The sequence below is a fragment of the Chiloscyllium plagiosum genome, unplaced genomic scaffold (genome assembly GCF_037043375.1).
Source record: "Chiloscyllium plagiosum isolate Xiang-an unplaced genomic scaffold, Cpla_swu_hap1 HiC_scaffold_19, whole genome shotgun sequence".
In the NCBI taxonomy this organism is placed as follows: Eukaryota; Metazoa; Chordata; class Chondrichthyes; order Orectolobiformes; family Hemiscylliidae; genus Chiloscyllium; species Chiloscyllium plagiosum.
Window position 1 is genome coordinate 36,356,464 of NW_028270157.1, and position 15,629 is coordinate 36,372,092.

Below are 15,629 nucleotides of genomic sequence, written 5' to 3' on the forward strand. Positions count from 1 at the left end.
TTAACCTCTTCTTGATGGGCTCATTCTTTTATGGCTACATCTTTGGCGATATTAACATCAACCTCCCGAGAGAAATATTTACCTTTGTTACTCAAATAGTTTCATTTACGATCACCGCTAAAATTGTTTTGTTTATTGGTGTTATAATCTGGCATCTTGTCCATGAATGCTTAAGTTGTTAGCTCAGTCATATGAAAGAAGGACTTTTATTTATGTAGCACTTTTCACAACCTCAGTAATGTCTCAGTGTGTTTTACAAGCAATAAAGTACGTTTGAAATGTTGATCACTGTTGTAATGTAGGAACTGCAGCAGCCAATTTGTAACATCAGGGTCCCACAAACAGCAGTGCGAAGATACTCAGACCATGATTTTAATCAAATCTTCCATGAAACTTTCAGCCTCATTTAAAATTCTTCGCTCAAGGATTTCATTTTATATGGCTGTACTTTGAGGCATGCTTCATATTGCATCCATATATGTTTAGCAGAGTTGCTTAAAGAATTTGTATAAACTACATTCATTTTCCACAAGAGCCCAACAATATGTATCCTGTTATATTTGAGTGATAGCTCATCATAGAGTAGCAAATATGACACAACCTTCATGACACATGACATTTCTAAATGTCTACAAAATTTGCAGTCATAATATGTGGCAATGCATTGGTGAGTATTGTAATCTTGTAGAAATATGCATTTAATTCTGGAAATTGAGCTGCAGTGTAAATTGTTTTACTTCCACTTGACATGAAATTGAAGACTTCATGTTCCAGCTTGGGATGAGTACTGAACAAGTCCTCAGAATTTCTTTTTCCCCCTAAGTGATAAAAATTTATCACTGTTAATTTTGGCAAAGTAGTTATATGTTCAGGTCTGCTGAAATACTTAAGTAGTCAACACAATATATTTGAAATATCTTAAGAATGATGTGTTTTGTCATGTAACTTGTAAATTCAAGTGCTTCTATCCTATACTTTCTCTGAGCATAATCTAATCAAACCTGCCTAATCCCGCAAAAGCAAAATACTGCAAATGCTAGAAATCTGAAATAAAAACTAAATGCTGGAGAAACTCAACAGATATGTTACCATCTGGGAGAAGAGAGTTAATGTTTCAAGTCCAATGTTACACTTCAGAATGCAGAGTTCTGAAGAAGAGAAATATTGGACTCAAAAGGTTAATTTTGTTTCTTAGTGAGAAACTTAGTGAAAGCAAAAGAGCACCTCCTTCCGCTTTTCTCCAATCACTAAACTCCCAGTACACTGTTCAATGCTGAGTCGCTTTGACGTTGCTGCATTTGTATGCTTATGAAACAACTAGGAAAAAGCGTTTCAGCTTCCTTCCTTAATGATCTAATTTCCCCGTTCCTTCATTGGAGCCATAATATAACCCTGCCTAGGATGACTCACCTGCTGGACAGCTCAGCATATTTCATGACCAAGAGTGCCCCAAAGTATTGGGACAACCAACGAAATATCTTTAGGAATTTCTGTTGCAGTTGAAATGCAGAAAGATATGTTGGATATTAGTGAAATAAAGCAACTTTAGTCTCAACTCAGAATTTGTGGCAGATATGAGTGAAGCTATAGTATCTATGCTCACCACTTACTGGGGAGTAAATTGGACAGTAACTTGCAATGTCCATACGTAGAGTTAAATGTAGATGTCAGGAAATGGCTGCTGATTGGCCCTTATCCTCCACAAATTTCATTGTACTGTGCACATTTACCAAATATCTATTAAGCATTCCAAAAAAAAATTTTAAATATGATCAAGTACAAATTAATTTTAAATACTGAAGTAAGTTTAATTCCTACCAAATCATGCCCCTCGAACTAAAAATGTATTTTTAAAGTTTGAAATTGCATTCTTTCAGATGTAAATTGTTGGAAATGTTATTAATTTTATTTAACTTTGTCCCTTTTGTCTATAATCTCTGTCTGTCTGTCTCACTCTTATACAATCCCATTTTTCTCTTTCCTTCTCTTTCACTATATGCTTTTATACAAATGTCCTGGTTTAACATCCATGGGCAGAATTTAAACAAGCCCATCTCATCAAGAATTGAGGCAGCTGGACTCACTTAATTGTGTCAGTTACCCAGAGAAGACAACTCATCCACTCCCAGTCACCCTAATCAGAGGAAAGAGGGAGCTGATGCAGAATTTCCAGTTGTCAGTGTTGATCTGTCAATTGACTCTTATCCCTGAGCCCACCACAATTCAGTGATGGCACAGGGATCAAACGGAAGCCATAAGGCTTTTCAGGACCTCCCAAAGACTGTCCAGCAAGCTCCAACAGGGTTTCCAGTGGTCTCCTGTGGGATACCTCATTATCGTGCACTCTCTTCGCAATCATGGGACTTGGCATAGAGGGGAAGTGGGGAGATAGCTGATGCTAACCTGTCCTTGTCTTAACTTTCCCATTTCTCTTTCTGTGCAACTCCCTCTGCAATTCCCTTTGGTCTGTGGTAATCAACTGCTACTGCTAGCCCTTTTCACATAAAGCCCAGATCCCTTTTACAGCTATTTAACTGAAAATGGCTTTATAGTTTACATTAGTTGCCACGCAGAAACCCATTAAAAATCAGTGGGCAGCTGTAAGTATTAAAAAAATTTATAATTGATTCCTTATCGGAAAATAAAAGACGTAATTGTAAAGTATTTTTTTGTTAGTTTCTCTAAGATCTTAATTTCTGAGGCTCTTTGAAGGTAATTTATGTTTCAAACTTTTAAGTTGAAATCGCTAATGACATTACTTGTATTTGGATTTAAGAAACCAGTTATATCACCTGGGTTGCTAGATTGTAAAGATTCTAATTTTTTTTTTGGAGTTATTTATTAGCTGCAACTACAGTGCTAATGTAAATCAATAATCTTAATATTGTGTTCATTGTAGGGATATCACTTTGTTTTAACATAACCATATTCATGATTTACCATGAACAATGGGAGTCTTATGTGTATTGTCACAATTCACACACACCCTTGTCACAGATTCAAAGCTATTGTATTTAAAAATCATTTTTAAAAAGGATAATGAGAAAACTGTGTTCACTGGAGGGGCTCCTGATTGACCTGAGTAGTTTGTAGATAGCTATGATTAGATTATTAGATTAGATTAGATTACAGTGTGGATACAGGCCCTTCGGCCCAACAAGTCCACACCGACCCGCCGAAGCGTAACCCACCCATACCCCTACATTTGCCCCTTACCTAACACTACGGGCAATTTAGAATGGCCAATTCACCTGACCTGCACATCTTTGGACTGTGGGAGGAAACCGGAGCACCCGGAGGAAACCCATGCAGACACGGGGAGAACATGCAAACTCCACTCAGTCAGTTGCCTGAGGCAGGAATTGAACCCAGGTCTCGGCGCTGTGAGGCAGCAGTGCTAACCACTGTGCCACCATGCAAGCATTATTAAAGAATTATTAAATAGGACTTTTGACACAGCACCCACAGCATTTTTGGGGAGAAGAGTCGCCCATTCCCATTGCCTTTATGTGGAAAACGGTGCTTGCTGATTACAATACTATAATCTTGGCATTGTTCAGATCTTTACGGACATGCCCCTCACTTCTGGTTCCAACATTTATGAGCTCATAATAACAGTTCTAGAACAATTGCATATAGCATTCAGGTTCAGAATAAGAGTTGAGTCTTGACTTAAATCAGGTTGGTACTGGAGGAATATGAGTTTTACTTATTGAACGTTATTGAGCTGTCCAAAAAGAGGTGATATTTTAAGAATAGGATTTGGTAGCAAATTGGAAATTGTTCTGTTCATTTGGAAAAAATGGATAATATGGCAGAGTTTGGAGGGGCGTAAATGTATGCTTTCAGTGCTGTCTTTAGTTTTTCTGTCTCTCACTTTCCTTCTCCTTCTCGATTTGGAGATGCCGGTGTTGGACTGGGGTGTACAAAGTTAAAAATCAGACAACACCAGGCTATAGTCCAACAGGTTTAATTGGAAGCACACTAGCTTTCGGAGCGACACTCCTTCATCAAGTGGTAGTGGAGGGCTCAATCCTAACACACAGAATTTATAGCAAAAATTTAGTGTGATGTAACTGAAATTATACATTGAAAAATTGATTGTTTGTTAAGCCTTTCATCTGTTAGAATACAGTGATAGTTTCACTTCTTTCATGTGTAAATCACAAAACCTTTTTTAAATAAAGTTGCATTCTCAGGTTAGCTGTTGACAATGGTGATAGCTAGACAATATGTTGAAGGTGTTGGCCCCCTGTGTTCTCTGTCTATGCCATGATGTTTAGATTGATTCTAATCTAAAAAGTGAGATAACGGAATTTTACATAAATTCATGCAGGTTTTAAGCTCAGAGTTCTACATAAATGCATGCAGTTTTTGAGCAAAGTACAATGTAACCCTGCAAGTACAAATTCACCCCACAAAATATGTGTGCGCATGTGGGTCTTTGTCTGTCTGTGTGTGTGTCTGCCTGGGTTGGGGGTTGTGAGTGTGAGAAAGCGTATGTGTGTGTGTGTGTGTGGTGAGTGCAGAGTGTCTTAAGTCTGTGAGGGGCTGCATGTGAGAGTGTGGGAGTGTGTGGGGGTGTCTGTGTATGTGTTTATAGGAGTGCCTGTGAGTGTGTAGGAGTATCCGTGTGTGTGTGTATAGTGCAATAGTGGTCGCCTGTAATGTGACATGAACCCAAGGTCCCAGTTGAGGCCCTTCCTATGGGCACCGAACTTTGCTATCAGCCTCTGCTCGGCCACTTTTCTCTGCTGCCTGTCCCGAAGTCCACCTTGGAGGATGGTCACCCGAAGGTCCGAGGCTGAATGTCCTGGGACACTGAAATGTTCCCCAACTGGGAGGGAACACTCCTACCGTTGATTGTTGTGCAGTGCTCATTCATCCGTTGTTGTAGCCTTTGCTCGGTTTCTCCAATGTACCATGCCTCCGGGCATCCTTGCCTGCAACGTATAAGATAGACAACGTTGGCTGAGTCACGTGAGTACCTGCCGTGTACAAGGTGGGAGGTGTCCCATCGCGTAATGGTGGTATCTATGTCCACACTCTGACACGACTTGCAGCGCCTACCTTGACAGGGTTGTATGGAGTTGTCCCGAGACCCAGGCTGCTTGCTACGAATAACGATCTGTTTGAGGTTTGGCGGTTGTTTAAAGGCAAGTAGTGGAGGTGTGGGGAAGGTCTTGGTGAGGTGCTCATCCTCATTGATAATGTGTTGCAGGTCACGAAGAACATGGCATAATTTTTCAGCTCCTGGGAAATACTGAACAATGAAGGGTACCAGGAGCTGAAAAATTATAAAGGGTTTTGTGATTTACACATGAAAGAAGTGAAACTATCACTGTATTCTAACAGATGAAAAGCTTAACAAACAATCAATTTTTCAATGTTTAATTTCAGTTACATCACACTGTAAATTTTTACTATAAATTCTGTGTTAGGATTGAGCCCTCGACTACCACCTGATGTCGCTCCGAAACTAGTGTGCTTCCAATTAAACCTGTTGGACAATAACCTGGTGTTGTGATTTTTAACCTTCTCCTTCTCAGTATCCTATTTACAACATTTTGTCTCATTAAAGGTGAAGGATGTCAAGTAGCAGTGATATAAGCATAACTATTAGCAATGAATGATAGGGAATTTTCACTCCCACTTCAAATCCCAGGATAACATTAACATTTTTACCCTGAAGAATAAAGTAGTACACTTACATTACACTTACATTACCAGAAGTCAAAATAGGCACGAGATTGAAATGAATTACCAGGAGCATATACAAATGTTGATCATTCATAGCATTTGTTTTTACAGACATAGAGAAATACGTTTTGTGTCAGTGTTTCTATTTTGTTCCTTGAGGTTGACCAGTTGTTCTTCCTTTTCTAGTGTTTGTCAAGAATATTTTCTGAATGGTGGAATGAAGAGGGTACTTGAAAAAGATGAGAAAAGGGCCAGGCTTGCTATTGCCATGGCTACTCCAACCTTCAATGTACAAGCATCTGAAAAGAAAGATGATTATTCTGCATCGAATGGTATATTAATGAATCTGGATGCTTCCATCTCAAAGTAGGTGACATAAGCAGATTTCATTTATTCAAAATGCAATGATATTCTGCAAAAGGTTCTTGTATTTTGGAACACTGCTAAAATAAAATGAATTAAACATCACTTGGATCTATACTCACATGTAATCTGTATTAAAGATGGTGAAAGGTCATAAGTATATGATCTTTCACTTTGGGTTTTTTATTGTAAAAATGAAATGCTTCAGAATGTAGTTGGTGAATGTTAGAGTAATTATTGACTTTGGACAGTAATAAATTAGCAGGTTTAGTTTCTAAATTATGACAGTGTAGAATTGAGAACAAACAAGGGTCCCATGCAATCCAACTCATTTGCAATTTTACAAAAAATAACAAAAGAAGTGAAATGATGTGAAGTAAGATCCCACAATGAGGGAGGTTGCTTCCATTATATTTGAATGGAAATGCTCACAGTCAGATAAAATATTCATGCACACTGATACAATTTAAATCAAAAGTTATGGTTAATTTGAATCAAATGGATGCTGCTTTTCCATTAGTAAAAACAAAAAGATGGGATATACATCTTCCGCACAGTCCATGTATATCCCGACTTTTTCTTTATTCTTTTTGTGGTGTGTTGAAATTACCTACAATGGGATTATTCCATTTAATAAATATGTTATAACAATGATTAATACTATTTTACAGCTTTGAGAAATAGCACACTTGTTTAAGTACAAAGATCACTGAACCCTCCATGTTTGGCCAAACTAATTCATAACAGATATTTGGACCCTAGTCAATTTTATTTTTGATTAAAGTGCATAGAGATATGCCAGCAAAGAAGAGTGTAGTTTGGGTGCTCTGTATATCTAGTTTGAACTATGTTTGATAGTAAGGAAGTCTCATAATTAAAGCAATTAACTTTTTTTTTTACTTACTCAATCTACATATATGAACTTAATCTACATATACAAACTGTTTGTAGAAATATTTTATTTAGTCAAAATGTGATAAATGCTTCAAATATATGTCTCTGAGGATGGAAAAATGTAAGCTTTGGTAATTTATCAAGAGAAAGCATATCTTTTGCCAGCAGATGATTTTAATTGATCTAACATTCTCAGTTTGCTTATATTGTAAGTTCTGAGTGAGGTGACTGACTTGATTATAATTTTGCATGTGAACACATTCCATGTAGCCACACAAATGCAAGCTAAAACATTTTTTAAAATATTAATCCATCTACTTGGACATATTATGACACACCCTTGGGAGATGTGGGATTTGAAATTGGAGCTTCTGGCCCAGAGAGAGAGATACTACTTTTGCCGCAAGACCATCGCAACAGATTTTTAGAGTTTACTTTGGAAAGAAAGAATTTGAAAGAAGTTACAAGAATAAATATTGATTGGCTTTTTAGATAATGCATATGTATACATAAAATATATGTCTAAATTGAACCAGCTTTAAAATTGAAAATCATTTTCTTAATTTTGTTTTATATGGGCAAGATCTATAACTCCATTATGATCTATTTTAAGCTGAATGACTTCAGTGGTAATACTTTTCATCATGTTTGTACTTAGTCAGTTTCTGGGTCTAATTTTTTTTTTTGACGCTCTGCATCCTAATCTATTTCATGCTGCACTCAGTGCAGCAGCTTCACTGCTACACAGAAAGAGAAAACTGCTGAAGAGACAACAATCAGAAAGACAATGGGATAAAATGAAAATAAAGTAAGGCAGCAGAGACACGAGAATGAATGAGTAAGCAAAAATGGAAGGGACACAGTAGAGATTCAGAAATGGAGATGCAAAACTCATGTATAGCAAAGGTAAAACAATACCAAAAAGGGAATGAAAATTGGAAGAAATAAAGATCGAGAGATTACATTAGATTAGTTTAGATTCCCGACAGTGTGGAAACAGGCCCTTCGGCCCAACGAGTCTATACCGACTCTCCGAAGACTAACCCACCCAGACCTGTTTCCCTCTAACTAATGCACCTAACACTATGGGCAATTTAGCATGGCCAATTCACCTGACCTGCACATCTTTGGACTGTGGGAGGAAACCGGAGTACCCGGAGGAAGCCCATGCAGACACAGGGAGAATGTGCAAATGCCACACAGACAGTCACCCAAGGCTGGAATCAACCTGGGACCCTGGTGCTGTGAAGCAGCAGTGCTCACCAGTGAACCACCGTGCTGTTCCGGTAAAGCAGAAAGAGAAAATTTAGTGAAAGAATAACAAACTTTTTATGGATTCATCAGTGCTAGTGCAATTAACCAACATGTTTCAAGGGATTGAGGTATTGGTGGCTCTAACTATCACGTTATGTGAGCATCTAAAAGTTGACCTACTGGAATGATGCAGACCAATTAGAGTGTAACTTGGTGGTAGTTGTGCTGTGATGCGATTTCTCTCAATCATGATGATGTAACATGACTGTACATTCAGGAAGAGAAAAGACGCTAGTCCAGAGGGAGCATGTTCCAAGCCACTTAAACAGACAATTTAATCAAAATTTCATGTCCATAATTCTAATTGGTTGACTACACACTTGTGGCTCTTAGAGGTTTCACTGAACAGATATAAATATTGTGACATTCGTTGTATCACTTTTTTAGGGATAATCTGAGCCTGCTGTTTCTTTTGCCTCAAAATATTTACTGTCAATCTAAGACAAGAGGGTTAACCATAGGATCAAAAGGAGCAGAATTAGCCGATTTGGCCCATTGAGTCTGCTCCACCATTTGGCTGATTATGTTTCTTAACCCCATTATCTTGCCTTCTCCCCATAACCTTTGATCCCATTTCTAACAAGAACCTATCTATTTCTCAAACCTATCTATATGCTCAAAGAATTGGGCTCCACAGCCCTCTGTGGCAATATGTTTCACAGCTTCACCGCCTTCTGGTTGAAGAAATCCCTCCTTATCTCAGTTCTAAAGTGTCGTCCTTTCACTCTGAGGCTGTGCGCTCTGGTCCTATTCTTTCCTCCCAGCAGAAACATCTTCTCCACATCCATTGTAGCCAGGCCTCTCAATATTCTATAAGTTTCAACCCAGTTTCCCCTTATCCTTCGAAACACTATCAAATGCAGACCTAGATGCTTCAACCACTCCTTATAAGACAAGTCCTCCATCCACAAGATCATTCTCATGAACCTCCTCTGAACCCCTCCAAGGTCAGAATATCCTTCCTTAGATACATGGGCCAAAACTACTATATTATTGCAAATGTGGTTCTGACCAGAGCCTGTTCGAGCATCAGGAGTATATATATCTGCTCTTGTATTCTAGCCCTCTTGAAATGAATATAAACATTGCATTTGTCTTCCTAACTGCCAATTGAACCTGCATGTTAACATTAAGAGCATCCTGAAATAGGACTCAAGATTTCTGAAGCCTTTCCCCATTTAGAAAACAATCTACGCCTCTAATTTTGGTACAAAAGTGCATAACACTTTCCCACATTGTGAAAATAAATTAATAAATAGAGTATTTTTAAAATAGCGAAACAGTAAAAGTCAGAATGCAGCTAATTAAATGACCAGCTTCCATTGTCGGTCCAAGCACTGTTGTTTTGACTCTATGCCATCTTTCTGCACTATCCAGTATGTGGTCCATCAAAAACAAGTCTAACTACAATGCAGCTTGCTGTGTTGGCACTTAAGCACTGATATGAATAATCTTGAGTGGTGATTCAACTTGACAGGCAAAGAGACATTTTAATGAGACACACTGAAAGGAGCTGCCAGAATATGAATGCTATTTATCAGCCCAAATATGATGGTGCGCTATGCTGATGTACTGTTAATTTTGTGCATTAAGTGCTCTGTAGGAATATAACTTTGTTTCTGAGAAGTGGAATTCACTGACAAATACAAAATCCAAAAGACTAAATCAAAATGATGAATAACTTGCTACGGTAGTGATAATTAAGTTTCAGAGAGGAGTCAGTTGAGATTCTAATAACATGCTGAACTACAGAAAGATCACAAGATTGAACCACTGCACTCTTCGTCAGCCCAACTAGAAATGATTGAAAAAGAACTCGAGAGCACATGAAGAATTTCTTGTCTACATACCATATTATGATTTAGAATGCAAAGCATGAAAGGGCAATGGAAGCAGGTTCAATAATACTTTTTAAAAGGGAACTAGATAACTACTTTCAGGGAAAAAAAAGAAAGTTAGTGGGATAAATTAGTTTTCTACACCAAAGAGGACAACATTGGCTTAGTAACCACCTCCTGTGCTGTAGTGTTCCAAAGTTCTGTTAAATCATGAGTGCTGTGCTGTTATCCACACACTGTGTCAAAACTATTTAGTTGACATTTAATAGTATTTACTTTCTATTTCATATCATTTCTTGGGCGGCACGGTGGCACAGTGGTTAGCACTGCTGCCTCACAGTGCCAGAGACCCGGGTTCAATTCTCGCCTCAGTCGACTGACTGTGTGGAGTTTGCACATTCTCCCCGTATCTGCGTGGATTTCCTCCGGGTGCTCCGGTTTCCTCCCACAGTCCAAAGATGTGCAGGTCAGGTGAATTGGCCACGCTAAATTGCCCGTAGTGTTAGGTGAAGGGGTAAGTGTAGGGATATGCATGGGTTGCGCTTCGGCGGGTCGGTGTGGACTTGTTGGGCCGAAGGGCCTGTTTCCACACTGTATGTAATCTAATCTAATCTAATGACTTCTATAAATGTTGTTTATAGCACAGGTATCCTAGGTTGTCGTTTACTATACAGTATTGTTCATTTTTTAAACATCCTTGTTAGCTACACCCTGTCTAATTAGAATAAAAACAAAATTAAAAATCATTGATTTTCAAGTAAGTCATGAACAACAGGTACATTTCTTGATATGGTTTGGAGAAATTGTGTGGAGCAAATAACTGAGAAAGTAGTAAGGAATTGTTAAAAGTGAGGGTGATATAGACTCAATTAAGATTTAAAGGTATGTGAGCTGTACTGATTCAGTGAAAAAGAAAAAAAAGTGTTCAAATTAACTCAGTTAAAAACATAGTAAAAGACAGATGGAGCAATTGTGGCAAATCTCCCTTAAACTGATGGGGCATGCAGATAAAGTGGTTAAGAAGGCATATGGGATACTTCCCTTTATTAACTGAGGCACAGAGCATAAGAGCAGGGAGGTTATGCTGGAAAGGTAGAAAAAGTTGGTTTGGCCACAGAGAAAGTATTGTGCAATTCTGGAATTCACGTTATAAGAAGGATGTGGTTGTATTGGAGAAGGTGCAGAGGAGATTTGCCAGGTTGTGCCTGGACTGGAGAGTTTTATTTATGAAGAGAGATGGTTTGTTTCCTTGGAGCAGAGAAGACTGAAGGAGAAATATATATATGATTGAAATATACAAAATTATGAGGGGCATAGATACGGTAGACAGGAAGGAACTTTTCTATCTGGTGGAGAGATCAATATATTTAAGCTAAGGGAAGGTGGTTTAGTAAGGATGTGAGGAAATATTTTTTGAAAATCAGTGTGGTGAGAAATTGAAATTCGCTGCCAATATGGGTGTCAGAGGTAGAAAGTTTCATAACATTTAAGGTGTATTTAAGTTTACACTTGCAATGCCAAGACACACAAGGCTATGGAAGAAGTGTTGGAAAATGGGATTAGAATAATTAGGTGGTTGCTTTTGACTGCACAAACTCGATAGGGCCTTTTTCTGAACGACAGAGCTTGCCAACTCTCTGAGTACGTTATAGATAATTTAATTAAAAATCTAGCCATTTCCCAGATAAATAGGCTACAAATAAACTGAAACTTGAGAAGGAGGCTACTTGTATAACTAGATGAACAATATGAAAGAAAATTATAAGGAATGTACAAAATGAAATGAAAACTTTATAAAGGCCAAAAAGGGATATGGAGAAAACGCTCAGCAATACAGGGGAGATTAATAAGGGTTTTCATAGATATATTTAAATTAAATGACAATTAGAAGCAATAGTTTTCAAGGATGTAAAACTGGGACAAAGGCATAATGGATATTTTAATTAAGCCTTGTCTACTAATTGTTTAAATAAAAGAATGGTGGAAGTAAAAATCAATGAACAATGGAAGACAGTGAAAAATGGATGAAGATAACATAGAGGAGAAATTGGTTATGAAAATATTACATTTCCAGGTGATTATGTGCTGGGCTCTCTAATTCGATGAAGTCTAGGATTTTGAACAAATTTAGAGCAGCTAACAGAGACTGTCATTAAATTTATAAATGCAAACTCTCTTGCACAATTGAATGTTAGAAATCTTTGTCCAAGGCAGCAGTGGAAAAAAGACAGGCAAATGAGAGGCCAGTTGGCATCATTCTCAACAGGAAAATATGTAGGGCTGGAATTTCCTAAGCCCACTGTTGAGAATTGGAAAGATGTTGTCGTTGACCATGCAATTGAATTTTGCCTCCTTTTGTCACTGTCCTATCTGATGTCCTATATGAAAATCACATCCTTTATAACCCATTACTCAAAATTATTCAAGAATAACCAGAGACTTTTAATGTTTTGCAAAGTTTGTCAAATTTGATCGCATTTGTTTTGAAAGGCAATTATATAATGTGTCAATTTTCAGAAGATTTTTTGCCAAACTATATCTCAGGAGGCTTGCAACAAGGTACAGAGTTTGGTGTAAGAGGAAATGCCGCACAATGGGTTGAGGATTGATTGGTGTTAATTTGTATTGCTTAAATTGAATTTCAATTGAAATTGGTGCACCAAAGGCAAATATTGAATGTGCTAGATTTTTCTCTTATTCACATGTGTGTACACATTTATAATTTTTATTTGAATATGGTCAATACAATGTTAAAATTTGCTATTTCATTTATTAATTCATGGGATGTGTAAATCATTTGCCAGACCAACATTTGTTACCATTCCCGTATGTCCTTGAGCTGCTGCAGTCTGAATGCTTTCATACGCCTAAAGTGCTGCTAGGAAGGAAATTGCAGAATTTTGACCCGTTGACAGTGAAGGAATGGCTGTATATATAGTTTCAGTTCAAGGTATGTAGCTTGGCAGGGATCTTGCAGGTGATGGTATTCCTATGGCACCTTTTGATAGAGGGATTGGTTTGGAATGTTTTGTCTAAGGGTACATGAGTTGCTGCAGTGCATCTTGTGAATACACACATTGCTGCTACTGTGCTTTCCTGGTGGAAGACTGTTTAAAGTGGTGAATTAGGTACCAGTTGTGAAGATTGCTTTGGCCTATTTGTTGCAAAGTTCCTTGAGAGGTATCCAGGAAAGAGAAGAAAATTCCATCACACTCTTGATTTGTGCCTTCTCGGTGGCATGCTGGCTTTGGAAAGTCTGGAGGTGAGCTATTCAGCACAGAAAACCCATCAACATTATCTCATGTACTCATGTAGCCACAGTACTTATTTAGCAGGTCAATAGTAACACCCCCATCCTGGAAGTGTTGAAGAAACTGAGCAAGTTGGGCAGCATCTGGAAGAAAAACAGAGTCAATGTTTTGAGATCAGTGACCCTGAGGCAGAACTTAAAGCAGCGGGAGAAGATTGTGTTTGTGCTGATGATGGGGTTTAGGCTGATAGGTCGGGATAGAAGTGGATAGAATACATTGAGATGGTACGAGCAATAAAAGAAAAGGAGAGACGAACAAGGAATTTCTGATAAGCTGAGAGGGAGATAGATGCTGAGTAAGGTGCTATTGAGAAATGTGAATGGTTCAAAAAGGTTTGCTGTGCTGGGACCAATCCATTCAAAACAGGTGGGGATGGGGGGGTTGGGGGAGGACAACAAATATGTGAAATTGTTAAACTCAATGAGTTCTCAAATCCTGAAGGCTGTAAGATATCTAGGTAGAAAATGAGACGTTGAACTTCGCTGGAGCATTGCAGCAGGCCTGAGACAGAAATGTTAGCATTGAAACATAGTGATGTGTTGACGTGATAGGTTATTGGAAGCTCGGGTCATTTTTTGCGGACAGAGCATGGTGATCCACAAAGCAACCTCTCTGTCTGTATTTCACTCCCCACAGAGGAGAAGAGACCACATTGTGAGCCGCGAATACTGTAAACTAGACTGAAGAAGTGCAGATTCCTCTGGTCCTCACTTATTCCCTAATGGCCTGCAAAGGATCATGAGCTACCGTTTTCACCAGACACATTCCCTTCCACTCCGCTGTCAGCATTCTGCACGGCCATTTCCTCTCAGACTTCCCAGGCCACACCATCTCTACGTGCAGTCCTTTCCCATGCAATTGCAGAAGGTGCAGCACGTCCTATTTACCTCCACTCTCTTCACTAAGGCCCCAGACACACCTTCCAGGTGAAGCAGCAATTTACCTGCACTTCACTCAATTTAGCCTACTGCATGTTGTCATTCAAAAATTGTTCGGTATAGTTGATGAGCAGGGTTAATGTAGAGAACCACTTGGTTTATGATAGATAGGTTTCAAGCGGATTAATTCAGTGAATATTTGCATCCTGCATGAGTCACTAAGATCCCCTGTACCCTTGATTAGACACTCGAAAGTATTCTTCACTTGTTACCATACAAAATTGTGACAATTTTGACGCAGTACTTATCTGAAAGTGTGTTTTAAAAAGGGCAGCTTCACAAATAGGCTACAATGATTTAGAATCCGAAGACTGTCAGGGATTATAATGCATGTGTCAATAATTTGCTATAGCACTGGCTAGAATGTCTTATGAAATTGGAATATTCCATCTTAAGGAAAGAGAGATGGGAAGGACTCATCATCTGCCTCAGTCCTACAAGTGCACTTCATGTCCGTTGATGATTAAGCATTGACATTGGTTGCCTGAGCAATCCTTTGTCTAAGAAAATGAGCAATCATATCTTTGTGCTTCGCTGGTGGGTTCATGGAAAATAGCATCTGGTGTTTGACAACATTTTATCATTTCATGATATAATTGAAACTTGAAAGTATTAACAAAAAGAGTATGACTCCTTATAGTTTTAAGAAGAAGGCCATCTGATTGTTCAGCTATTGAACATTTTGAGTACTATACACATACAGAAAGTGGCTTCTGGTTAACAGCAGCTGTATGATTGACATTTTGCCAAGAAAACAGTGTGCATATTAACTTTTGGATTTAGATTGCTGTTATAGTCTGATCTGAAGGGTTTGTCACAATGAAGACAAAAATGTTTGCATTTTTAAGTTGTATGTTAATGGCAATTAGATTGAAATTGGAAAAATATAAGTTGTAATTTCTGCTTTTATTGTAGAAATCAACTGCTATCTGGAAATTTTTTAAAAAACATTTGTCCACAGGATAAATAATGCTACGCTGTCAGAATGCCTGTAATGGAGTTTGGCTTGTAGGAGATATTCAATTTTGTTACTATATTGACTTGTGTGATAAAGCAGTATTGCAGGGTGGTTTTGGAAAGAAACTGAAGAGCAGAATGGCAGAATTAAGTAGTCCCATAATTTTGAGGGTGCAGGGAAAAGGAATAGTTTTACAATGCCATATTTGGAACAGAGGGTGAAAGAAAGATAATCTAGACTAGCACTGAGTACATGAATATTGATTTAAAATTGAGAGTCAAAATCATTTAGCATAAAAAGTTGATTGAGGCTA

At 38.2% G+C, this 15,629-nt stretch overlaps 1 protein-coding gene across 1 annotated transcript in view; it reads left to right on the top strand.

Moving 5' to 3' along the window:
• samtor (S-adenosylmethionine sensor upstream of mTORC1) overlaps positions 1-15,629 on the top strand; it is a 122,483-nt gene that overhangs the window by 51,356 nt on the left and 55,498 nt on the right. The window contains exon 3 of the mRNA XM_087997223.1: positions 5,887-6,066. Within this exon, the coding sequence (XP_087853349.1) occupies positions 5,887-6,066 (180 nt within the window). The remainder of the gene's footprint in view (positions 1-5,886; positions 6,067-15,629) is intronic.